The 27,220-nt window shown below is 34.8% G+C and overlaps 4 protein-coding genes across 10 annotated transcripts; all 4 read right to left on the bottom strand.

Moving 5' to 3' along the window:
* Nucleotides 1-4,479: 4,479 nt before the first annotated feature.
* LOC140977825 (bZIP transcription factor 27-like) lies at nt 4,480-6,248 on the bottom strand. Its single transcript, XM_073442559.1, has 2 exons — nt 5,433-6,248; nt 4,480-5,007 (listed from the first exon to the last, which is right to left on the bottom strand). Exons 1-2 carry the CDS (start codon nt 5,921-5,923, stop codon nt 4,758-4,760), a joined length of 741 nt encoding a protein of 246 aa, XP_073298660.1. The 5' UTR covers nt 5,924-6,248; the 3' UTR covers nt 4,480-4,757.
* Nucleotides 6,249-8,464: 2,216 nt separating this feature from the next.
* Nucleotides 8,465-12,826, bottom strand: LOC140976329 (la-related protein 1C-like). 3 transcript variants are annotated; one of them, XR_012175206.1, is made up of 7 exons: nt 12,343-12,824; nt 11,620-12,169; nt 11,399-11,546; nt 11,209-11,299; nt 9,880-9,951; nt 9,104-9,417; nt 8,465-9,003 (listed from the first exon to the last, which is right to left on the bottom strand). XR_012175206.1 is itself a non-coding variant. In XM_073440412.1 (6 exons), exons 1-6 carry the CDS (start codon nt 12,586-12,588, stop codon nt 9,289-9,291), a joined length of 1,233 nt encoding a protein of 410 aa, XP_073296513.1. In that variant the 5' UTR covers nt 12,589-12,826; the 3' UTR covers nt 8,465-9,288. The 3 variants fall into 3 exon arrangements, 2 of the variants coding, with proteins under 2 accessions (XP_073296513.1, XP_073296512.1); XM_073440412.1 differs by having other exon boundaries at nt 8,465-9,417; nt 11,620-12,166; nt 12,343-12,826; XM_073440411.1 differs by having other exon boundaries at nt 8,465-9,417.
* A 3,543-nt stretch (nt 12,827-16,369) lies between these two features.
* On the bottom strand, nt 16,370-19,241 carry LOC140977575 (F-box protein At4g35930-like). 4 transcript variants are annotated; one of them, XM_073442329.1, is made up of 5 exons: nt 19,102-19,241; nt 18,338-18,777; nt 17,339-17,413; nt 17,137-17,246; nt 16,370-17,018 (listed from the first exon to the last, which is right to left on the bottom strand). In XM_073442329.1, the coding sequence occupies exons 2-5, from the start codon at nt 18,728-18,730 to the stop codon at nt 16,757-16,759; spliced, it is 840 nt and encodes a 279-aa protein (XP_073298430.1). In that variant the 5' UTR covers nt 18,731-18,777; nt 19,102-19,241; the 3' UTR covers nt 16,370-16,756. The 4 variants fall into 4 exon arrangements, with proteins under 4 accessions (XP_073298430.1, XP_073298429.1, XP_073298427.1 ...); XM_073442328.1 differs by having other exon boundaries at nt 16,371-17,018; nt 18,338-18,781; XM_073442326.1 differs by having other exon boundaries at nt 16,371-17,018; nt 18,338-18,786; nt 19,102-19,240.
* Nucleotides 19,242-21,514: 2,273 nt separating this feature from the next.
* On the bottom strand, nt 21,515-24,588 carry LOC140976330 (rac-like GTP-binding protein RHO1). 2 transcript variants are annotated; one of them, XM_073440414.1, is made up of 8 exons: nt 24,463-24,588; nt 24,000-24,269; nt 23,564-23,651; nt 23,307-23,416; nt 23,125-23,188; nt 22,179-22,243; nt 21,979-22,044; nt 21,515-21,875 (listed from the first exon to the last, which is right to left on the bottom strand). In XM_073440414.1, the coding sequence occupies exons 2-8, from the start codon at nt 24,096-24,098 to the stop codon at nt 21,774-21,776; spliced, it is 594 nt and encodes a 197-aa protein (XP_073296515.1). In that variant the 5' UTR covers nt 24,099-24,269; nt 24,463-24,588; the 3' UTR covers nt 21,515-21,773. The 2 variants fall into 2 exon arrangements, with proteins under 2 accessions (XP_073296515.1, XP_073296516.1); XM_073440415.1 differs by having other exon boundaries at nt 24,468-24,492.
* Nucleotides 24,589-27,220: the final 2,632 nt, after the last annotated feature.

Raw genomic sequence — 27,220 nt, 5'->3', positions numbered from 1 at the left:
GGGCAGTAGACTATTTCGGGCTTGGAGGCTAAGGGGTTCGGCCAGGGATGGTTGGGGCTTGGCCAGGGTCATGTTCAAGGGCTAGGAAGGGTTCTAGGGTGGCTAGGGTTCGAGTTCTAGGACTGTGGAAGGAGTCCACCCGAAGTGGGACTCCTCCCATATTCACACACGACTGCTGCACAAGGGGGGCTGCAGCTTGGTAGGGGCTGGGCTTGGTGGTCTGTTCGGCACCCTAAGAGGGTCCAGAGAGGGGTAGAAAGGGATAGGGCTCGGTGGTGGCTCGAGCAAGAGCCCCACGTGAAGGGATGTCCTTGCACTTAGGATGACAGCGCGCAGCTGCTTGTGCAGCAGACGGGTGGAGCTTCGTGCAGGGGTTCAGGGGTTTGGGCTGGTATGGGATGAGTCTAAGCAGGGTCTAGGCTCGGTGAGGGTCAGTACTGGTTGATGGTTCAGGGGCTGTAAGCAGGGACGTAGCCAGAAAATATTTTGATGCTAGGCTAATGAATCGATAAACAACATTAAATACTATAAATCAAATATTTAAAAATTACTGTTAATATTACATAGTGATACAAACCAGATATAAACTACTGAAGATGTGTCCTGCGGTTTTTCATTGAGTAGAACTCATCAAGAATAAATTTAGTTATAATATATGTATAAGATTGAAGTACTTCATATGTCTATGTAAAAATTTAGAAATAGCACTAGATATATAGAAATGATATTTGTCTTTATTGCCACGATATTCAATTTTTAATAGTCATATGACCGCATTTCGATCGGTTTATGTTATTAAATGTGGCTTCCACATCAAATATAAGGATTCAATCCAGTTGTCCCATTTAATTGTCTTGTGGTTTTTGGCATTGCGAGCTTACTTTTGTCATCCCAAAAAGAAGCGAAAAGTAAAGAACAATTATTTACTCATTTTATATGAACTCACAGCCTCCTAACCCCAATTATTATCTGCACAACGAATCATGTACTTCAATTCTAATACTGAACTATATCTAAAACCTACATAATCACCACCAAACCGAACAAGCCACTTACACTGCCAAGCCAACCTGGTAAATAAATTAATTTCTCCAATTACTAAAAATATATATAAAAAGGAAAAAAATTGAAACATTCAACACCAAAATATTTCCTCAATTGCAAATTTTAAACAAAAGCCAACAATAGAGAAATAAACCACGATTCCAAGCAAAATCAATTGCCAGCAATCTTGAAAACAAAATCAACGACACAGCGTGTGAAAAACACTGAATAAACAGACACCCACCTGAAAGATCCATTTGTTGGAGATGAAAATGATGAAATTTGAAGTTTTTTGTGCAGAGAGAAGTGAAAGAAGACTGATGACAAAAGCTCTTCCTTTGGCAGATGGCTATGAAAAACTCCAAAGAAATGGGCTACAAAAATGGGCTCAAAAAATTTAGTAAGTTAAAAAGATAAGGCTAAAACTTAATAAAAGAAAACTAAATCCATTATACTATTTTGACCCAAAAATATAGCCTCGGCTGGAGCCCAACCCAGCATTTGGGGTGGCTCCGTCCCTGGCTGTAAGGTTCCTAGAGGGGTAAGGAGTACTAGTGCACCTAGGAGAGACACACACACACATGCAATCGGGTATAGGGTGCAGCAGGCTTTTCGAGGGTTTATGGGGCTGGTCAAGGGCTTGGGCTTGGTCAGTAGGGTGCCTAGGTGGGTTGGCTCGGGTTTGGCGCGACCATGGCTCAAGTATTTTGGGAGATGGCTCGGTGCGTTCGATTATGTGTCAATTCCGTAAATTTAAGGACTAAAATTGGAACCATGGATCCACAGGTGCGGTTCATGGCTCCCAAGGGGAGAATAAATAATAAAAATATTATGTTTAAAATTTGAGATCAAAATAATGAGTTTTGGATTTATCTGAGATTTAATTGCTTCACGAAACGTTAATTAAAGAATTAATTGAAAAACCTAGTTTTAGGCTTTATAAAATTATGAAAAATTACATTTAAGCTTAAATAATTATTTAGAATAAGCCTATGTCATTAAAAATGAGAAAAAGATAAATTCGAGAATTTTTACGTTCAGGGGCAAAACGATAATTTTACACTTAGGAAAATACGTAAACGCTTGGCAGCGTCCGAAAGATCATAACGCATGTTAAATGATATTATATGATTTAAAATGATGATTTTGATGATAATATGTATTTTCATGATTTATGGTAAAACTATGCAATTTATACTGTTTAAAATGCTATTTTTGAAAAGCTGTCTTATTTTATGATTTTTAAAGAAACGAAAATATTTTGAGGGATGTGAATTGACTGTGACAAAAGTTATGATATATGATTTTGTGGTGATTTCATGAGGGAAAAAGATCCCAGAGGTAGCTCATCTATGGGAGAAAACCCTAGAGGGAGCCCATTTATGGGAAAAGGCCCCAGGGAGAGCCCGTCTATGGGAGAAGGCCTCCGAGGGAGCTCCGACGATCGTATTTCCATGGTGGAGCCTAGTGCACACCCCCATGGACCATGTGGAGCTAAGACTGCAGTCGACCAAATGATAAAAGCTAGTCACTTTCAAGGATCAAACTTCACCCAAAATGATATATGATTGAAAGCTTATGATTAAAATAATTTTTATGATATATGATTTATGATAATGATTAAAGCTATTTTTAAAATGATTTATTTATGGTCAAAGGTATTTTAAAATGATTTTTAAAGTACTTATTTATGCTTAAAGTTATTTTAAGATGATTTTACGATTTATGATTTAATTATGCTCAAAAAGATTTTAAATGGTTTATTTATGTTTAAAATCTATTTTAAATAAAAATATGATTTTAATGCATGTGAATGTATATGTATTATTTGTTATCCATGTTTAGAATGTGCTGAGTCTTTGACTCACTAGGTTTGTATAATGCAGAATTTGATGATTTATGGGAGGCGCTGACGCTTGAGTGGATCGAGTGCAGCAGTACACACCCGAGGGCCTTTATGTTTCCGCACTAGCTAGATAGATTTATGATTTAAAGATTTATGTTAATGATTTGCATTAAAGATATTTTTTATGCTTAATGTTATTGTTAGCCGATCTTTTTAAAGGTCGATTTAGGAATTTTGGTTAGTCGATGATTTATGATTTTATTTTATGCACTTGAGATTTCATGTGTTAAGTTATTTTATTTAGATAGTATTTTCGAGTTTATGATTTATGATTAGTATAAAAAAAAATCGAGGTCGTTTCAATAAATTTAAAAAATATAATCTCAATTGTGCATTGTCTAACAACTTTACTAGACTCAAGTCAAAGTCAGTGATCATTATACATATTTTTTGAATATTATGGTAAATTTATGGAGAAAGATGTTGACGATCGAAGATTTCAGTGATACGATCTCTTCAAAAAATGTTTAAGTTATATTCTAGTAAAGAAGGATCGGAGAAGGAGCCAGAGTTGGAGGAAAGTTCAGTTGAGAAATCAATCGGAAATAACTTTCTACGAACTTTAGGACACCATAAATATCAAAGAACATTAGTGTCCACAAGCTCATCAAATGAACTACAATTCTTTTTGAATCAGAAGTTTCAAATGTGAAATAACTTCTATGTTTTGCATACAACTGTGTAAAGAAAATTGAAAACAACATCTAATCTCATCATCGATTCCAATAGACGTATTTGTAGTTTCGCGCTCAAGTGTAGCATCCGAGTCGGCCTTCTCAACATGCAATCGAGTAATTAGATATCATAGATACGATATTTATTCGGATTCGCTTGTCATTTTTCTATTACTACAAGATTGATTTAACGCTAAAAAAAGAATATGCGACAATCACTGCCAATTATTTTGCGAACCAATACTATGAAGTAGAAGAAAAATAGTCTATAATATATTTTTTTTTATTAATTATGATGAAAATTGATATGTGATTTTTTTTAGGTAAAAATTGAAATATTATTCTAATTTGAAATGTCAATAAAAGTATTTTTTTCGATATTGTTTGCAATTTTTAGTATAGTATTCTTTAATATCTGAAAAAACTATTAAAAAAAAAAAAAACCTTAAATTCGACATAGGCGCCTATCTTTGTGCCCATGTTTTCAAAACCAGAATGGACTTTTGTCGAGGAATCGAACACTGGTCTGGACCATACTTCAAAACTGTTTTAATAGTCAAAATTAGTCAATAATAGGTCAAGAGAAGAGGCGTGTCTCATTGAGTGGGCTCGGAATCGGTCCGATGATTACCGATTTAGACTTCCAGTTCGAATTTATTCCAAGGCTTTACATTGGAACCGGAACCGAACCGGTTTTCAACTGGTTCCGTGCAGTTCCTAGACCTCAGGCACCAGAACCGGAGAACGTACGTAATTAAGATGGGGAGGAATACGTCGATGAATATCAGAAACTAGATTTTGCATTGATGGAGAAGAGACAAAGGTTGTTCCCATCCCTACACTGTTAGTGTACAATTATATTCCTTAGCCAATGAAATAAAGTTCCCCTCCCCCACCTGCCCTCTGCAGCCAATAAAGCAACAAAATAAGTAGAATCCAAAAGCAAGATGAAAAAAAGGGGGGGTGGGACCCCACGACCCCACCAACCCTACATCATCCTGTTTCCTTGGACTAACAAAAAGAAAGAAAAAAAGAAAAAGGACTAAACTTTCAAATGGGCATCAGCCCTTTTTGCTAATAAACCCATACAGGCACAATTGCACTAATACAGTAGGTGAAATGAGGTTCATTTCTCAAAATGGAGCAGTTGACGCCCTGTAGAGGGATTTCTTTTTGGAATGTCGGTGATACTCCGCGGCTTCAAACCACTGCGAGATCAGCATCTCAGAAACGGAATTAGACATATAATATATATATTGCAAAAAGGGCATGAGGAAATATATATATAGACAGGATTTAACCTGTTGTTGCTGTTTCTTGAGCCTAGCATTTTCTTCCATTAAATGGGCCACTTCTAGTTCCAACTCATTTGTATAAGCCTGTACATTTTCATCAAAAAGGGGTGCAAAAACTTAGGTGTCATGAATTATTAAGATTTCCCACTTTTACCTTACTATTTTAAACACATGAGCTTGGCTCCTTCCCTTTATGCAGAGGACTAGCTAGTTTTGGTAAGTTTGTAACCAAAGACTTTCTTCGTGCATCTGTGGCTTCACTTAATCAAGACTTGAAACTCACTCAAAAGTGAGATATATTTCACTGTGTTGGACGACCAAAAGTAACAACAATACTAGTTCAAAAGTTGGAAGTATTTTACATCCTTCCCACGTGTAGCGAGGAGACCAGACATCAAAGTCTGGAAACAAGAATCAAAACCAGCTAATTTAATTTCCAGATCAGAAACTGAGTTCGGATATTTACCACTTTAATGCTTGGAAGATGACAAAGAAAGAAAGATACTTTCCTGTTTTCTAGCCCTTGAACGAGCAGCAGACTCACGGTTCTTGATCATACGCTTGTGGCGCCGGTCGCTGGAGTTCCTTTCCGATTCCGGGAACCTCTTCTTCCCCACACCGGCGGCACTGTGGTAATCAGCTGGAACCAGATCATCAAACTGCGAGTTGGGAAGAGCGGCGTGTGAAATAATTGGCTGATCGGCAAGTGGGTTCCTAGTCTGATCATGACCGGAGCTCAAGGTGAGCATAGCAGGAATTGGAAGCTGAGGCGGCGGAGAGACGGCAGGCCGCGTATCACTAGAAAAAAAGTCAAGAAGAACCATCCCACGTGAAGAAGGGTGGTGGTACTGAAGAGAAGAAAGACCGATATCCTTCCACACATCCTCCATGTTCTTCTGCAACCTCAAGCTACAGCTGCTAGGATCTTCATTATCAAGAATGGCGGCAAACGTTGAGTTAGGGGACGAAAAAGGGTTTTGAATCGAAGGAGTGGAAGTCCACATTTGTAGAAGCAGTGTAAATGAGATTTTTGGGAGGCTGTTTGGGGTATTTTAGGATAGAAACATCCTCAAATCTCATTGGATTATGCAGACAGATTTAGGGGTTAGGACAGGACACGGGCGATTAATGGTGAATTGTCATGTCCGAACGAAGTGTGTCAAAACAGACAGTACGAAAATGGGAGTTTTCTTTTCTCGCCATCAAAAGCTCTGCTGACCAGTACTCCATTTCAGTGGACGAAGGTGGCAAGGTACCAGCACTCTCCAATCACATGAAATATTACACATTACTACCAAAGACATATTGACTCAGATAATCATAATAATTATTATTATTATTATGTTCTTTAACTGGTTATTATTGGGTTGCTTAAAGGGTCGGCCAACAATCTTTTTACTAATGTAAATTTAAAACAATAACCACCCAATTTGGCTTATTATATCGATTTTTAATTATGTAAATAGTTAGAATTTGGTTTCAATATAATAAATTTGATTTTTTTTATTTTAATATGATGTCGAATATGATAATGTAATGCTGGAATCAATGATTGGTATCGTAATTATTAATATAGAAATCAGATTATCAGGTTAAGAACATGATCTAATCGAAAGACCTCATCGAGATCTACAACGGGCTCATGATTTAAGTTCGTTTCATTTATAATTAAAACAAGATAACATGTAATGAGCTTACTCCTTAGGTTGTGTTCCATTATAAATGAGAAATTAATATAGTTGATCTTTTATCTTTTGCACCAAAACTGAACCTCAATATAATAAATATACACAAACTCTTGTGAGACAGTCTCACGGATCAATTTCGTGAGTTGAATCTCTTATTTGGGTCATCCATGAAATATTATTAGCTTTTATGATAAGAGTATTACTTTTTATTGTGAATATCGGTAAGATTGATCCGTCTCACAGATAAAGATTCGTGAGACCATATTGTACCTGGTTACATAACAACATCATTCATATGTAGAATTAATTAAATTTTTAAACAACTCAAAATAGCAAGGGTAATATAGGTATTTCGCAAGCTACACAGCACAAGACCAAAATAATTCATCCATCCACGTTGATAGAACATGCCACCCACTCAACTCATTCACTTCTCTAGTTTAGAATAGTCGCAATATTTCACGTACAATTCTTAAATCTAGAAAACAAGAAAGCCTTGATTTCAAGCCAACCACCAAGATGGGTTTCATGACCGGAAACGGAAAAAGCGTCTGGTCTCGAATCGTCGTGAAAAAACTTTTCCGCCGCTCATCATCTGCCTATCATCAACACGAAAGCGATTCTACTATTCTGGTTGTGCACAACAACGATGGAAGATTCAGCAATGATTTAAACAGCAGTGCATATGAAGAGACTGTTGGTACAGAGTTCTTGTCAAGAGAGGACATGGCTGCCATTACAATCCAAACATGCTTTAGGAGCCATCTTGTATATACTACTAATCCTCTTTCTTACTTACTTGCAACACACACACACATACACACACACACAAACTAGAAATTTTACGGAAATTGCGAAATTGATATTGTAAGTTGGCTTGATTGGAATTTGGTTGTTTAAATAGTCAAAATAACTTAGCTTCTTTTGGATTATCATTTTCACTAGAATATTGACATGAGTTCAAATATTACTAATATGATGTAAATCAATGCTGATACAACGCTGAATATTGTTCATATGTTTGGTGACATAACAACACTCAGGCAATTTTTTTATCATAAGTGCAAACAATGCCAAGTTATTTACTAGTACCTATTTTTTTTAATATAAGACAATCAAATTTGTATCTCGGTCGAATTCATGGACAAATATTGTTATTTACCCTATATAACTAGTATGATAGCATAACGCATGTGTGAACACATTTGTACAGGCAAGAAAGGCATTCAGAGCGCTAAAAAGCCTGGTGAAGTTGCAAGCACTCGTTCGCGGGGTTATCGTCCGAAGGCAATCACGCATAGCCCTGCAATGCATGCACGCACTTGCCCGGCTGCACCTCACTATTCAAGCTCAAAAGCTTCTGCTAAACAACTAATCCAAGGTGAACCTAAATGGATGGTATATTTTTTTATTTCTAGCTAATTCAATGTAAAGTGTTGTATGATTATCTCAAGGAAACGATGCATGAATAAATGTTGTAAGATATTGTGATAAATATTTTTACAGATGGATTTGTTTACATACTTGACAAAACCTGTTGTATTTTCTTGTGCTGGAATTTGTTTCATTATTAAAACATTTTCTTACTTTGGCTTTTCTTTCCTCGACTGTTCCAAGGATGTATATGAATTAAATTGAGTAGAAAGATAGTTATTTACTAATATTAGATTTCGAGCTCCAATTTTGAAGGTCCAAAAATTAACTACTTGCACTTGATGTTTGGCTTCAGTCCAATCTTGGGTTTGAAATTGATTTGTTTGGGCCAAGTTTTAATTATCAAATTTTATCGCACAAAGTTTTAAATTTCACTATGTTATAAAATAAAACAATTTGAGCTCAAATTTTAGACAAACAATGTTGGAGCAACGTTAGAATTTGAGTTTGGTAAGATAATTTCAAATACAAATAGGCTTTATACGAAGGTAAAAGATTGTGTATACTTATTGCTAGTGTCGGACACTACGAACACTATAGTATCTATCATCTATCAACCAAAAACCATAAAAACACAAACATATTAATATCCAACAATTCAATTTAAGATGTTTCTGGAAAACAAAATAGAAAGCAACTTTAAAAAAAATAGTTCAAGACACCGGACAAAGAAAGAAATGGATATCACGAATCCAACTAAATTCTCAATTGCTTGCCAGAAAGACCCAGCGGTAACTCATCATCTCATTCATATTAGTCGCGATGACCCACGACCGACACCGAACTGTATACTTGAAATATAGAGAAGCAGCAGGCGGAAGTAATCCAAAATCTTCCGACAGCGGCTACAGAAAGGTGGAACAGAACACCTTCGGACAAACCAAACGCGAACCAGGAGAAACACGAAAGAAGAGTCTTCTTAACCATGACTTTTTTCAGTTTTTACTTATTGACTACTCAACCTGTTCAGCAAGAGAAGCTTCACGCAGATCTCATTCTATGGTAAATCAGTGTCAAAAAATTCACTAACACCTGTAGGAAAAAAACAATTTCCTGACTAACCTCGTAAACCTTCTCTATCCAAAAATCCATGATTGGGGAGAATAAAAAGTAGGAAACAAAAAAGCAGTGCCGATGTGCCAAGTTAGCCGTTGGTGCCTTCACCACACAAGCTCGGTAAGCAGTCTAAATAACAGAGTTGTTCATATGTTCAAAGTCCCGGCCTGTGATAATAGTATCACTAGAAACTACGTTGCTGTTTTTTCAAGTACATCCAGACTAGAATTATTGAGTGAGTGAGAACTCGATCCTGTAGGATACAGAATGGGTGGCATTACCCATTTCTTCCAATTACCCTTCTTCCTCACTTTTTCTCCCTGCAAGAGTCAGAAACAGAAAAAAAAATCGCCTAGATGAGTCCAGCAATACCATCTAAAGTGCATGTCGTGGGATGAAATGTCAACAGCAAAGGGATAACAAGTATATGTACATATAGAACAAGTCGCTGGTAAGAATGAGAAAGCTGGAAGGAGGTTATATTAGCAGAATACAGAAAAAATATCGCCCAGATGAGTTATAGTCCAGCAATGCCATCTAAAGTGCACGTTGTGGGATGAAATGTCTATTTAATAGCCAAAGGATAATAGGCATGTAAATATATAGAACAAGTCGCTAGGTGAGAATAAGAAAGCTGAAAGGAGGATATATCAACAGAATTTTCTCAATAGTTTCACACACATTCTATTGCTTTTTTCAGTAAAATTCTGGACTACGCTGATAGTAAGAGATTTAGTGTACGAAAAGTGGTATCATGAAGACCAAACACACATATCATTCACCTGTATTTCCACCACATTCGAAGCTCGTAAAGCATCCAGTATAAGTTGAACATTGTCTGCCAGCTCCCTAATCTGAAAAATTGTGCATGTATAAAATTATTATTTATAGCTAAGTCTGAAACTCATCTTACTAGATGGAAAATCATTAAAAATGTTTGATATGATCAGCCATTTATTACCCAGCTACCTCTGACTGTCACTATGATAAGAATTAAATGGAAGCACTAATAAAATAATGCAGTCGATTTGGTGTTTCAAATCATGGCAGGCAAGATTTTCAGCCAGAGATAATTTTGATATGATCAGGCATCTCCGAATTCACTCCAAAGATAACTTACAAGAATAACTAACCAGTCCAAGCAAGTTAATTCTTAAAATATTATCATTGTTACCTAATAAGAGTGTAACATGATTCTAATGTGCGTTCTTGGTAATACAAATTTACCATTAACATATCAATATAAATACTTTGATAAAACTTAAAAGTGTATTATGGTGGAAATCGATAGTAATTTTATTTCATCCAAGAATGATGTCAGAAACCAAAACATTTCCAGATTTTCTAATCTGTTTCAGTTGAGATGAGTAAGATCCTCAAGTTTTCAAACTGGTCATGATGGTTCCTCAAGACATAAGGTTTTCGATTTAACAATCATAACAAGAAGTATGATGATTGGAGTACATTATACCCAGCAGATCGAAGCATTTTCCATTTACCAGTTAACAATTTTTTCATTTGTGTTCCATACCTTCAGGTTACCCATATATTGTCTGGTGTTTAAGCATTTGATAGTACTAATACAGATGTGTTATGCTAAATCTTTTTAACTTCTTTTGCAATCTCATGTGCTTCCTTTTTTACTTATAATTTCAAGCAGAAGCTCAACATGGAATACATCATAACAATACCACCTTTGTCCATACCCATTTTGAGGTCGACTTAAATAAGACAAGGCAAATCCTAAATGTAGTGCTCCCACCAAAATGACAGAAGTGTTTAGCCTACATGTGCCCAAGCTATGTAATCAAATTTCCCAATACCTTAAGAGTACTTACTAAAAGGAGATTGTCAAATGTCGCAATTATTTTTGAAAAAAACCACTAAAGAACCAGTTGTTTCCTCATTCAATTATCTTACTTTATATCCTATATTGGTCATTAAATTCCAGTAAAGAATCAAGCTTTTGATCTTTTCAACTTCTAATCCAAAGCCTCAAATTTTTTCTTCTATGTACCAACAATCAAAAAGAAATGCAAGTCTATTTTTAGATTATATAGATAAACAAATAAGCAATAGCAGAAATTTTGTCATTAATTTGACCAGCTTACTTTCTTAAAGTTTGCTATTAGGTTAATGGGAACCCATCCATCCACATCCATTTTCTGGCGCAAAAATGTGTCCACCACCAAATTTTCATCACTGCAAGATATATGTAAAAATCAAGACGCGAATACCATGTACAAACAGACAGCAATGAGTGGATGTATCATTAAGTACGCATAACAAAAAACAGAATACCTAAAATAATAATCTATCTGGCTCACAATTTTGGAAGGTAAGTGAGGATCGGGTATGTGATAAAACATTGGTGCAAATGGAACCATAGGCATGTGCCCGAGTGAACCTGGGTGGGGTCCAGGAGCATAATACATAAAAGATGGCATATCTGCAAATTGAATCAAAATATCAGCATGCAAGAAAATATATAGAAGCGAGAATCTAAAAGAATCAAGCCTCACCATTGTAGAACACTGGAGGACCATAGGGCCGCACAGCCACAGGGGGCGGTGGAGGAGATATAATAGGAGCATTTGAAATCGGACCACGTATGAAAGGCCTAGAGGCGACTCTCTGCGGGGGTGCTCTGCTGACAAAAGATCGATGGTTATTGCTCCAATCCTGCTTCCCACGTTCCTGGTCTCGTTTGCTACCATGGTTATGATTAAAAGAACCATTCCCTTGAAGTTGTGGTCCACTGTTATTCCTTCTAAAAGGACCACGCGGCTGGTGTGGCTCGTTCCCAATGTAAGATCCACCTCTCTGTGCAACATCCCTATGTGTGTTGCCCCTAGGAGATACCCCCGCAGAGCTGCTGGATTTCACCGGATTAACCAGAGATGCTTCGACTACAGAACTGTGTGAATTATGTGCTTGAGAAAAGCTGTCATTAGCTGTTATGTTGCTGCTGTGTCTTAAGCTGCCACCACCTCGCTCAATAGAGGTCTGGTGGCTAGGAGATTCATGGTTCGAAGAGTCTTCTAGTGAAGACGAAGAGCCAACAGACATCTTCTATTATTGACAAAAAGAAAACTTCTTAAGCATTCTAACTTCTGTAATAATTGAGTTCATAATAACACTAGAAGCATATAATACCCAAGCAGCTAAGAACATCAGAACAAATAGATTAAAAATGGCTTAAACATACAGTAACAAGGGAAACAACAATGAAAGAAATAATAAACCTTAGACGGAGTGAGTGATCCGTGAGAGAGTTCTTTAAGAGAATCGGTTGAAGAATCCGCACGAGCTGATTTGGAGAGAGCGGGCCAAGAATCTGCCCCCATCACAGCACCAATCTCCGGAGCCACACCATTAGCGGGCTTGTTCCAAACCCGCTTCTTGGTTACACCATCATCCTCACTTACTTCATAAACGAAAATATCAGAAGCTATAAATCGCTCCCGCTCAGAATTAGAAGCAGTCGCCATTAAAAAAGAACTAGGTTTATTCTTTATCGGAAAATGTCAGACAACTATCACAACACCCAGAACGCAATCGCCAAATACAAAGAAACAAACGATCAATCGAATCGATTAGATAAAACCCAAAAAAATTTCCCACAATCAAAGTCGTCCTCTCGTCTCTGCGAATATATACAGCGAAGTGATGAATTTGTTTCTTATGTTACAAGCCTGCCAAGATACGTATTTGACAGACATCTACTGTAAAGATAAGAGGTAAATCAGATTTCCTTCTTTTTATCTATAATATAATAATAATAATAATAATAGTGACGGGGCTTGTAGCCCATTGATCTTACTCCCGTCAGATTAGCTGGTTTCTCAGGTTCGATCCCTCCCCTAGCTTGTGTTATAATCAAAAATAATAATAATAATAATAATAATATATTATCATTGTATTTTACAACTCAGTAAAAATCTAAATACGAGATTTTTTTAAAAAAAATATTATTGTATTTTACAACTCAGTAAAAATCTAAAAATCAGATTTTTTTTTTTAAAAAAATCTAGAATATATAATGATTTATAGGAGTTTTTTTTTATCTAAAGATATTGTGTGTTTTTTCATTTTTTCAAAATCTTCGAGGTAAATCAGATTTCCTTCTTTTTATCTATAATATAATAATAATAATAATAGAGACCGGGCTTGTAGTCCAGTGATCTCACTTCCCGTCAGATTAGCTGGCTCCCCGGGTTCGATCTCTCCCCTCGCGTGTGTTGTAATAAAAAATAATAATAATAATATATTATCATTGTAATTTACAACTCAATAAAAATCTAAACACCAGATTTTTTTTAAAAAAATATTATTGTATTTTACAACTCAGTAAAAATCTAAAAACCGGATTTTTTTAAAAAAAATATCTAGAATATATAATGATTTATAGGGGTTTTTTTATCTAAAGATATTGTGTGTTTTTTCATTTTTTCAAAATCTTCGAGTATTTTGTTTTAAAATTTTGCATATATTCTACTCTTATTATAATTTATATTTATTACAGATAATTTTATAATATTCACCACATTTTAAATTAACAATCCTTAATACTACATTAATTAATATAAATTCAAATATATAGATAAGGATTGAAAATAAATTTGAGAATAAGAACCTTAGGAGTTTATTTATCAATTTTAAAGTAGATTTATATCGTGATTTTTTATTTAATTACAAAGGAACTTTTTGTAAATTGACCTAAAATGATTGAAGTCAATGATAACAATACTTAAAATTCATTATTACTGGTTTTAAATAACTTATTATAAAAAAAAATTTCCTAAAAGCTTTAAATTTTATATCAGTACCCAATAAATTATGAACTGATTGATTCAATTTCCAAAAAAATATTACATAAAATACTCTACAAACAAGCACAATAATGTGTAGAGTTAAGCTTGCGTGATATTGAGATGAGAAACTTATTGGAAAGTACATCAAATTGCTGACACTATATTTCAATGATTTGGTTGAGTGGATGATTTATAGAATAAGGAAAATGATCTCGGATGGAGATAGCGTTAGCGCAAATAAATAATAAGATTGATCTCTAAGATGATATGAAATAATATCAATAATAAGACATTTTCATTTTTTAGACTCATGAACTTAACATCCCGACTCATTGTGTAAGACCCTAAACGCATCACTCTACTTATATATTCGCGTATTTCACAGTGAAATGAAGGTTTTGCCCTAAAATTAAAATTGTTGAGCCCAAAGAAATAGGAACAATCAAGGTTAGGTCTCTTGTGAGACGATCTCACGAATCTTTATCTATGAAACGGGTCAACCTTATCGATATTCACAATAAAAAATAATACTCTTAGCATAAAAAGTAATTATTTTTCATGGATAATCTAAATAAGATACCCGTATCACAAAATACGACTCGTGATATCGTCTCATACAAGTTTTTTTGGAAATAAAAAAACCAACAATGGGTGGGTGGCCCATTAGGGCAAAAGCGGCTACTTTGTGAAGGGTTGACTAAGTCGTGGGCTCACAACCAGCCACTAATTCACGTACAAGTTACAACAATGAACAACGTAGGAAATCATAGGGAGATGAGTTATTAATTAAACAAAAAGGGACGAAGAAACAGAGGAGGAGAACTCGATCAATCATAAATTTAAGCAAACACTCCTGAAAATTATATTATCGATTTCATAAATTTTTTATAATTTTTTTTAACGATCTCAGTTTCTAATCTAGATTTCTAGATTACAGTGTTTATTTCTACCTTTCAAGTTTGTAAAAATGTTGATTTTCATTCTTAATGGGATAACAATTTGTTCATACCATTCTAAGAATTCCTTTTGTTTTTCCAAGTTTTTCTAGTAAATTTGTTTGTTTTATTTTCACTAAATCGAGGACAATATAACTTACATTCAAATCGGGATTCATTATCGTTTAGAAGTTAGATTTGCATTTCGTTTCGTTTTATTTCACTTTTGATGCATGTTTTATGTCTGACACGGCCACACAAAAATTCAGTAAAACATAAGTTTTATACAACATATAAATATATCATATAAATGGTTGTTATTAATTAAAATTTCGATGGAGTTTTGTTGGTAAGATTGAGCGATTTCCGTCAGGTTATATCACCGGATAACATCTTAATGGTCGAGAGATCGGCTTCGAGTTGACAATGCCCTCACAGATCGACACAAGGATTTGCAGTGTGTTTACGTTCTAACTCACACGCTCATTCATCCCAAAATTGTTTCAGTCACACGCTTCCTGAAAAAATTTCTTAAAGTTCACACATCTCATAATTGTTTCAGGTCAAAAACGTTTAATTTATAGTTCCTAAGTTATGGGCTTCCGAAAAAAATGCACATTGTTGATATGAGTATTACATATCAAATCTTTTGAGCTTTCTCTATTTTGGTGCGGGATCCGGAGTAGTTCATTCATATTTAATTCGTCTACAAGCTTTGTCAAGAGTCACAGTTTATACATGCTACCTCTTCATACCGACAATCAATCCCCATTGCCATCGGTCCCGAGACTCACATACCCAACAGTAGGAATATAAACGAACTAATTCGATCCAATGATAAGTCTAATTTTATTATTCTACAATTATGAAATTATATTAGTATTCTATAAATTATCTTGATTATATATAATTATTTAATTAATTTTTCAAGACATGTCAAAGAGGCATTATCATTATTATGCTACTTTTTAAAAGAATGTTTCGACATAATATATACAAATTTATTCAAATTTGCAATCGGACTTAATAGTACAAATTCATATTATTTTAATAATTCGGTCCTTTTAAATGAATTAATTGGTACGTTTTATTTGAGTTCTACTTATTTATCATGCTAATTTTTTTAATAATATTTTGGTGTAATATTTTATAAATTTACTCGGCGTACATATGACTTCGTGATGTAAATTTTGGATGAAAAAATTAAGTTAGTGCATTTCTATCATGTTATTCTTTTTATTGTATTTTAAAGATAATTTAATATTGCGATCTGTAAATTAAATTCAAAAATTCAATTGAGGCTTAGAAATGTAATTTATTTTTCTCTCAACAAAATCTTATGTTCAAATAATCAAATCCTTCCAAATGCAAGCTATAACTACGAACATGTTCGTGGATACTAAACGAGCCGAACTCATGTTCATGCACACGACTCATATAAACAAACCAAGCTCCAAGCTCACAAACAAATATCTTTAAGCTCAACTTTGACTCCATAAAAATAACAAACGATCTCAAATGAATTTTTTTATCGAACCCACCTTGCTTAGTTAATTTACATTCATACCTACCAGCCTTCGCCTACTTCTTTGTACATTTATTTTAATGTGCACTACTTAAATAGTTGAAAATCCAAAATATATTATCAAAAACTAAAAACCCAAAAATACTGTACATATTACTAATACTTATGTATTACAGTACTCACTTCGAGAACAACCAAATACTACTTATCAGTCTAATCCTAACAGAATCTTTAGGCCCCAAAATTCACAAGCACCTAAATTGACTGCAAAAAATTAGCCAGGACTACTCCAAATATCCAGAAACTATACCAAAAGGAAGCATGCCAATGTTCTTGCTATACAAAAATGGAACAAAATATATTACATAAAAAACGATAGCAAAAATCAAAGAAGATTGTTTTGCGCAACGGCTTGACACAGTTCATCCTCATAAAAGAGGGCTCTATTAGAAGCCAAGGACTTGAAGACAGGTTTCGGCAAAAGTGTCGGCACCAAGCATTTTGAAGAAAATGAGGATCCTTGGAAGAGAACAGCAGCAATTTGGCGCATCTCGGTGCATTTTAGACGAGAAGGGGGACGAGGACCGTGCTTAGGTGCCTTGGGTGTGTGAGGGCTGCCAATCCACATTCCTTTTCCACCTCCCTTGCTGCAAATGGTTCCAATATGTTACAACTTTTGATATTTAGAGTAGATTTCTTAAAGGGAATCAAAATACTACCCATTTACCATGACTGTTTAAATAAAAAGAAAAAAGAAACACTAACCTCACAAAGGGCCAATGATCAGTCGGTAGTGGAGTCGTTATTTTTAGCATCTCTTGCCTTGCTCTATCTGGAGTGGTGTAATTAAAGTGGAATTGCCTCGCTATAACGACCTGGACCAGTCAAATCATTAAATAGATGGCGTCGTGTTACTTTAAATATACAGTGGCAGATAAATAACAAAGTGTTATGGAACAGAACTTACCGCCTTCCTAATTTTTTCAGAGACATGGAAAACTGCCCTGAGTTGATCATGGTGGAGGTTGCAAAGTATTTTGACCTTCATGATATAATATATTAGTTAAATATAAATCCTTGAAAATTAAGAAACAAATGTCAGAAACAATAAAATTACAACCAAGCTGATAGCAAATTGCAAGGAAAAAAAAACATTCAGGAAATACTGTTCCTAAACAAACATGTATCCAAATGTATGAGAGAAAAGATATCAATTTGCTTCGACGTGCCTTTAGTGAGAAGAGTTTCAGTATTGCAGTGTTCTTTTACTTCGTAATTTAAGATTTTTGATAGAGTCAACAAACACTAGTGGTGATAAGAAAACATTCTGGAGCAGAGAAAGGAGATTCCAAATATGTCTTGTTAAACAAATACATAAATTCCTCTGAGGTCAGGGTAACAGGCAATATATGTTATTAACACGCCAATCAGAACATGATTTTCAGAACTCATAAGCATTTATTAGTTGTGATCAATGAAATATTAATACATCTGGAGGTACATTTGCAAGTCTGTTTAAGAAAATATGTACATCAGAATTTAGGGTCGTAAAAGCAATCACAAGACAACGTTTTTTAAAAATAGCATTTAATACAAAATAATATCTTTATCAGAGTGCAGCATTCTATGAAATAGAGCCAAAAGAATCAGCAAGTTCGCAACTTTTGTCGTCTAAGTGGAAATACATGACAAGCAACAATGGTCCAAGATATCTGCGTGCACGGGTGAAGAAATTGGCAACTACTCTAACAGCAAATACATAGAAAAAAACCATTTTATCCTTCATAAGAACATGAAAAGACTCATGTTTCAATGACCAATGTTCAAACAAAGACAATGAGTCTAACTGTTACTACAACATATAGACCAGTCAGAATCAGTCAGAACAGTGAAACCTACAATGTTGAATATTTGCACAATGCGCACAAATAGCATTGTTAAGCTAAAGAGTGAAGTTATACGATACCAGTAAATCAATTGGAAGAGACTCCAGCCTTGACTCAAAAACACGTTCTTCGGCACAAGGTGTCTTTGGAGTTCGCTGTAAATTATTCTGATTAAGCACATCACTATGCCCATTTCCAGGAGCGAACTCGAACCTCTCGGGTGACAAAATTTCGGGGCTTTTATCAATGTCCTTATTTAAAAATATATTGGCATCATCACTTCCGGTATGCTTGGAATCTACAATCCCGACTCTTTTCTTCCCAAGGTCCATACACGACTTAGAAGCTGATGCCTTGCTATTTCTAAGCTGGGCAAGAGCCCCAGGCTTCAAATACTTATTGTTTGAATTTTTTGACTTTCTTTTTTGTCTCCCACTTTTGGACTGCCTTTCATTTGGCGACACCTTCCCCATTGTCTGAATCTCTTACTTCTCAAGAGGAAACATGATAACTCTCAAATCTGTCTTACCTTTCAACGAACAACCATTTGCAAACCAAAGTCAGCATCACTTAAATAACCGATCAAAAAGCAAATTCTGAGACCCACCCATTTCAGCTAATCGTTTTCTTCATCAAAGTAGACATTAATCAGCAGGAAAAAAAAAACTATACATCCTATAAAGTCATTTCCACATGACAAACACAAACAGATCAGACAACAACATCACATAATCATCAAAACCACCCTGAATATCTAAAAACACAACAATGGCCAATCAAACAAACTCTATCAAGCAACCATAAAAAAGAGCAAGAAGAAAAATTGAGAATTCAGGTAACAAACCTTCACTAATCCTTCCGAAAACAAAGCCATAAGCGTAAACCAAAGAAAAATCAATAATAAAATGAATATTTAAGGAGGAGAGTGGATGGAAATGAGAGAAACGTAAGCAGGTAGGGTTTTGTCTCCCTTTTTTGAGGGGAAATTTTGAAATTTATCTATGCCCGCCATTTTTTTGAGGAACAGTTACCCATATTGAGGCAATAACTACATTATGAGACACGTGTCATATTTTTATTGGTGGGTGTCTGTGTGGGGCTCCTCTGCTATTTATTTAGTATTATTCTATTTGCTGAAATTACGGAGGCCAAAATCTATTTCATATCAATCATAATTTATTTCATTTTAACCAGAATGAAAATTGAAAAGGATGTGTGGTAATTTAATTTTCATGAAAAGTTAACCAAGATGTGTAGATGGTTTAATCAGATTTAGGAATATATATATAATTTTGATATGATGCATATTCATTGTACACACTTATGTGAGTAACGATGATGTGTCACTCGTTTATCACATCGAATAGATGAATGCCATATCGTCGATGTTCACATCAATGTGTATGATAAGTGTGCAACATATCAAAACTATAATATATATATTGTTCATAAAATGTGCCCATTTTGTGCTCTTAGCTGACGTGCCAATCACCTAGTGGAGGCGATGAAGCACATCAAAATTATATAATCACTCACTTCATTAGTGGACACAAAGATATACACGGTTGTTGGACAATATATCAAAATTCTATATATTACTATCTTAATTCTCATTATCTTACTATTTAATTAAAGTTGAGACTATTATATTAATTAACTTCTAATTAATTTGATGAATTCTTATTTAAAATTACAATTATATGTCAATATATAATTTATTGGTGATTTTTTCCTAAATAATATTTCTTTTTAAATCTTTAATCTCATCTTTATATATTTTTAAAAAAATTCAATTATATCTTTAGCTATGAACTTTAAATTTTTCGATAGTCTATCACTCCTAATTATATCTTCAAGTCAAGAAAGAAAAATATGGACGATGGCTTCTCAATACGGGTATTTGGAGTATTTTAGACATTTACCTTCGTTAAAACATGATCATTCGCAATAATCAGTGCGCGGGGTACAAAACTTATGGGCAATGATGTGTGCACTCAAGATTTGAAATCACATGGAGTTAATAGTTCAATTTTTTTTGAGAGTTTTTCAATAATATTGGGATTTTGAATATGAAGTATATATAATTTTTCGTTTAACAAATACAATCTTAATGAAGAAAGACTCACAAGGAAAAGATGTATGACATGACATTAAGAATTTGGGATTATTATTATTTTTATCATAAGAATCGGAGAAATTGAATATACTATCTCTATGAAATCATGATATTGCTGATAACCTTCCATTTCTATATACTTTTTGAGTTTTCAAATCATGAGCATATGTATATTTGAAAACACGTATTGACAAAGGTGTGTATGCTTAATATTTGAAAACATGATAATGTGTGTGCTAAATATTTGAAAACATGAGAAGTTAATAGATCATTTTTATGGGAGTTTTCAACAACTTAGGTATTTCACAAGAATACTAAATGCAATCTCCCCTTAAAATTTGAAAAGAAATCTTGATGTTAGAGTCTGTATCTATTGAAATTCAAAAGCTGAATGACCAATTCTTTGTCATACATGAATGCAATAAATCAATTTAGGGTAGGGACATAGCATAATAATGCTATTATTAGATGTTATCTTTCTCCGCATGAGGTTGTGCTTGGATTTCTAATTCATGATTTCAAAATTTTTTATTTATTCGAATGTACTATATATTAATTTAACCAGTTTCAACATACTTTTAAAAATTTATAAACACACTCTTACACACACATACATATAAAGATAATTGTATGAAATTAAATATATGACAGCAAAAACTGTTCTTAAAATTGAAAAGTAACGATCAAATATGTAAAAAAGGGTAAATACAAGGGACCACGTGTTTGGGAATTAGGTATAATCATCCTGAAAATTCAATCAAATATTATTTCGACATCTTAGAAACCGATGAAATTGTGACGAAATAGATTCTAAATAGATATGGATTCTCCTTGTTTGTTTGTTTGTTTTGTTTATCACAAAGAAAGTGGTGGTGATCCACTAAGAATCTTATCCGGCCAAACTTTATTCTGTTTTTCAAGAAAAGAAACATGTTGGCCAATGAATGGATAAATAAAGTATTGTAGCCCGGCATCTTAGTACCTAATAAATATTCATGTCATATATATATAATTGTAACATCTCGTTTCCATTCCAGCGAGTGGATAGCATGTCAAGCACTGGCTAAGTGGTCAGCATGATCATACTGAAAATTACAACACACAAATTTTCAATGAATAAAAGGTGGACTAAACCGAAGAAGGACGAATGCAAAAACAATTAACATTAACCACCAACTTAACAAATTTTTTGGTCCAGTTAACAAGATAAAAAACAAATCAAAACAGAATGGGTAAGTGACTAGATATGACTAAAAATTCGGGATTCGATATGAATTGCTAGAACTTGGAGCACGCGGAGGAAGGCAACAGTTCCTACTTTGACGGAGGAAAAAGCAAATGAAGTTGATGGAGGAGAAACAATTGGCGGGCTATTGTCCTTATTGTGTGCCTAATGCTGATCACAATATAGAACAGGCCTTTTGAGCCTTACTCTTCTTTTTCTTTTGCTTGGGTGGCTGGAGCACGACTTTGATAGCAGCATCGAAAACTGCTTTGACATTCTGTTGGAAAAACATAATAGGATAAACGAGTGCAGTATGTTCAAAGAGTGATGGTACCGGTAAAATAAAAACTGGAAAGTTGTGCGTTGAATCTTGAGTATACCTGTTGTGTTTTTGAACTACATTCGATGTAAGCTGGAGAACCAATCATCTTTCTCAGCTCCTCCCCCTGCAAGTTTGAAATATGGCATTATAATGTTAAGAAATGGGAGGGAAGAAACATAATTTGAGTCTTTTTTGTTTCAAACAAATCAAGAAAGAAGATGGCAAAGAGAGCGACATAGGTATACTCTCACGGCTCACCTGTACTGTAGTGATGGGTACAGCGCCTGGATGATCAACGAAGAACTGCTTGTCTTCCCGAAGATCTGAATCCGACAAAATTATTCAAGAATCAACAAATAAATATATTCATTTAAATTACAAGAAACTTCCATTTTGAACGAGTAAAACAATAGTGCCATCAGAGAATTCTACAATTGATTATCTTACAACATAGATCATAAAACACCATTTGCATCTAGGTTAATCATCCTCGACCTTTTCAACTAGATGTGTTGAGACATGTAAAGATGAGAAAAATAAGTCAAAGTAGTCTTTTGTAATTTCATCAACTAAACTACAGCACAAATACTTCTTATAGTATCCTACAGACTCATTCAGACTAGAAATCGTAAACAAAAGTACAAAACCAAAAGCATATATAGAGATCATAGAAAGAGGTAACAAATAGGAACCCCAAGCACAAAATTGTCAAAAAACGATGAAGTCAGCATCCTAGGCAGCACTGACAGACCTCCCATAATTCTAATCAAGCTGTTTTCTTCTATACTCAACTTAATCAGAGGGGAGATTTGTTAAAAAAAACTAAGCAATACGGATGGAAACATGGTATTTTGAAATTTTTAAAAGACCAAAAGGAGGCCAAAATCTGAACCTGTGACCAAAACTGAAACATCACAAAAAAACAGTTACAGAAAGTAATGAAAGTGACAGAGCCGAACCACTTACCCGTTTTCAGTAAATTAATTTCCGATGAATATTACTTGTCACAAATAAAAGTACTTACGAGAAATGCGAGATAACCTTTAGTCCTATAGCTAAAGCATCGCAGCAACAGATCTACAACTAATTATGCCTACAAATTCTGTCTACAACAGCGTCTCTGTCCTTTTTTATTCATTTATAATTATAAATGTTGGTATTGTCTGACTGAGGCAGAGAAGATAGATAAACCAAGAAACCTCACCTAGTTTTGTACCCACGAGAACGATAGGGACACCAGGCGCATAATGTTTCAATTCGGGAATCCACTGGAGAAAAATTAATAGAATGATCTCAGCAAGCCAACAAAACTGAAGCATGTAAAAGTAAAAAGTAGAAAAGTAGATAGAGTAAAAGAAAATCTTTGGAGAAAATTTGATCCATTACCTTCTTGGAAACATTTTCATAGCTGGCCTTGCTAATGAGAGAAAATGCTAAAATGAAAACATCAGCGCCACGATAACTCAAAGGTCTTAATCTGTTATAGTCTTCCTGTCCTGTTTGATAAAATGAAAATTGTAGGCTCATAAATTATAAAAGGGATACTCAAAGATGCACATATTTCTAAATTTACACATAACAAGGCCCGTCTGTAAGAAGATTTTGGAAGAATAGTTCTCAAGAAAGATATATCTAGTAATTACCTGCAGTATCCCAGAGGCCTAGGTTAACGGTGCTTCCATTGACGACCACATTTGCACTGAAATTGTCGAATACGGTAGGCACATAATCCTGTTTGATTTAAATTTAAATAATAAAATAAACATATTATGCAGGTCGCAAGTCATACATAAAAAAATGTTCTTTTTCCTCTATCTGAAATAAACTATGTACGAAAATACCAACAATCAACATTCAATCGAAACAGATCTGAGGTTCTTTTTTGAAGATTTGGCAAAGAAATTACTCAACAAGATGCAACGCCACGAGTAAGCAGATATCTGTCCTTTCCATCAATAGACACAAGAAATGGCCATGCAGCTCATATTTTTCTCTTCCCATTTCACCAACTTCTCAAGGTTTAACGAATGCACACAAACGCGCGCACACATGAAAGCATCAAGAAAAAGATGCACATACCGTGGGGAAGGTATTACTGGTGTAGGAAATCAAGAGACAGGTCTTGCCAACGGCACCATCGCCCACCGTCACACACTTGATGAATCTCGAGGCACTCATTCTTCAGATGAAGAAAATCGCAACACTTTTTTTCACACACGCCACACACACTATCCACGTCTCAGATCTTCTCCAGAAGACCTGATGTAGCACACAATTATAAATTTACGCCCAATCACACATAATAAAAGAACACACAAATTCTCAAGCTCCCCCGTTAATCGAAAAAACCTGTCAATAAACCGAGAAAACAGTCAAATCCAAACCCTAACCCTAAAATTGAAAGAATGCGAGGAAGAATACGAATAATTGTTGAGGGGAATGTGAGAAAATGGGGGATCGAGATCCAGAGAGAGAAAATGGTGGTTCAATGGAAGTGAGAGAATTGAAAATGGGGAGAGAAATCATTACGCAAAATGCCTACCTTACTTTGGCCGGGAAACGCTGCCATTGAGTCGTTCTCCATTTTTCTAATTTCTACAGTCTCTCTCCGATCCGATTTTCTAGCAGAGAAGAAATATAACATTGGGCCGCTGGACCTGGAATAAACGGGCCTGCAGAAGGTTGGGTCTCTACAGGGTAGGAGTCAAATAATTTTTATCGTTGATCTTAATTCGGAAACGTCTCAAATATGAGATTTGGTTAAATAAATTTTTTGAACTAGAATTAGAAAGTGGTTTAAATTTTTAAGTAAAATTTTGTTGGATCGAACTTATTTTGTTTAACCAAAAGTTATAGCTGGTGGTAACGATGTAACTTTAATATTTTAAATCATACATCAGCTCAAATATCACGTTTTGATTTATATATCAAGCAGAAACAATTATTGCATCCAATAATCTTTCACACACTAACTGCACTCATGACAACACCTAATATGATTTTTGCACCTGTTGTATGCATATATGTGATATTTTTTGTGTTATTTTTAATTAATGTTTTTTATAATAAATTTTTATATTATGAATGATATAATATTTAAAAATTTAAAGTTTAGAAAAAAGATTAAAGAAATTTTAGTGCTTAAAATTTTTGGAATATTAAATATAATAGTAAGAACTCATGATTGATTATGGTTGCTTTGTGAATATTCGGTAGTTTTTTTTCTATGTATTTCAAACATATGAGAGAGCTATAAAAACACAAAAATAGGGTCTTAAAAAAACTGTGATTATAAATTTTTACTATAATAATTATTTTAAATAATATAAACAATAATTAACTATAATAAATCTAAACAATCTTAAAGTAAACACAAACTAATAATAAATTTTTTCAATACTTTACCTAATTATTTTTATATTATATTGATGAAATATAATAATTAATTTGATTAGATTATTTTGAAAACCATTTTTTGAGTTACAAAAATAATTAATATAATCCTTGGGTCATATATATGTAGCTGCCAAAAACATGTTAGTGTGACCACTTTGATAACACACCATAGAGACAAATATGTATAACTAGTCGATTCTTCGTACCAACACCTTATTGGATGAGTTTATTATACATGACTTGTCTAGTGTGGTTTATATGACTAATGTGATTTGCAGACTACTGCGTTAGTGCATGAGGTTTATTCAGTATACATCGAAAAATAACAACTACAAGTGGTGTACTAATGTGTAGCTGGTGTTGGTCTCACGTGCGGTAATTTGAGATAATAAAACCCGAAAATAAAGAATAAACTGGACACCGAGATTTACGTGAAAACCCCTAAAAATTATCAGGGTAAAAACCACGGGCAAGATGAAAAGAATTTTCACTATAATATTTTGTGGTGTACAACTCACTCACTGTGTTTCCAAAGAGAACACACACTCTCTTAATATAGGAGAACAAACACCTCACAAATATTATAGAATATTATAAGATGAGAGAAAACTCGAAGAAGGGATAATTTCAGAATGAAGGGGGGAGCTCTATTTATAGAGCCCCTTGTCCGTGTGAATACGCGTTAAAAACGCGTATTCATATTTCCTCGAACATTTTATTAAACAAAAGCAGCCCACGTTTTTTTTTTCTTCTGACACTAGTCCCCCCCTTTCCCACTTTGCCGACATTTCTCCCACTTGGAGATTTGATTGAGAATCAAACACATCTCCACACATCCTTTCAATCTTGTCATTCCCTACTGCTTACGTTTCCGCTAGGCCACTTGATGATCTACACCACTTAAACTTATCAGTGGTCACTGGCTTGGTCAGAAAATCAGCTATGTTATCCTTTGTATGGATGTTCTGAATATCCACGCTTCCTTCCTCTACTACTTCCCGCACAAAGTGAAATTGTACTCCAATGTGTTTCGTCCTGGAATGAAAGGCTGGATTCCTTGCGATGTGCAAGGCACTCTGACTGTCACAAAACAAATGAACATTCTCTTGTTTGTGCCCAATCTCCTCCAATAACCTTTTAATCCATATTGCCTCCTTGCAACCTTGAGTAGCTGCCATGTATTCTGCCTCTGTTGTAGATAGCGCTACAACTGTCTGCAGTTTTGAAACCCAGCTTACTGCTCCTCCTGCAAGTGTAAACACATAACCAGTAGTAGATTTCCTCTTATCAGGATCACCTGCATAATCTGAATCGACATAGCCCCTGAGTGTAAAATCTGATCCTCCATAACATAATGCAGCATTCGAGGTACCTTTAATGTATCTAAGGATCCTCTTAACAGTGCTCCAATGCTCTCGTCCAGGATTCGCCATATACCGACTAACTGCTCCCACTGCTTGAGCAATGTCCGGTCTTGTACAGATCATGGCGAACATCAAACTTCCCACTGCTGATGCATATGGTACTCGAGACATCTCAATCCTCTCTGCTTCACTGCTAGGACACATCTCGGAGGATAACTTGAAGTTAACAGGAAGAGGGGTCGAAATTGGCTTACTATCTTGCATGTTGAAGCGTTGCAAGACTTTCTTCAAATAATTTTTCTGAGAAAGCCAAATCTTTCTGTTACTTCTGTCTCGGTGAACTTGCATCCCTAGAATCTTGTTTGCTGGTCCCAAGTCCTTCATATCAAATTCCCTAGCCAACTGTGCCTTCAATCCTTGGACCTGATCTTTGTTGGGGCCTGCTACCAACATGTCGTCCACATACAACAGCAAAATGATATAATCATCACCAGACCTCTTGAAATACGTACAAGGGTCTGCACTCAGTCTGTTGTATCC

Source organism: Primulina huaijiensis, chromosome 5, assembly GCF_012295235.1.
Source record: "Primulina huaijiensis isolate GDHJ02 chromosome 5, ASM1229523v2, whole genome shotgun sequence".
Lineage (NCBI taxonomy): Eukaryota > Viridiplantae > Streptophyta > Magnoliopsida > Lamiales > Gesneriaceae > Primulina > Primulina huaijiensis.
Note: the sequence above shows the minus strand (reverse complement) of the source record. Positions and strands in the feature narration are given on the sequence as shown.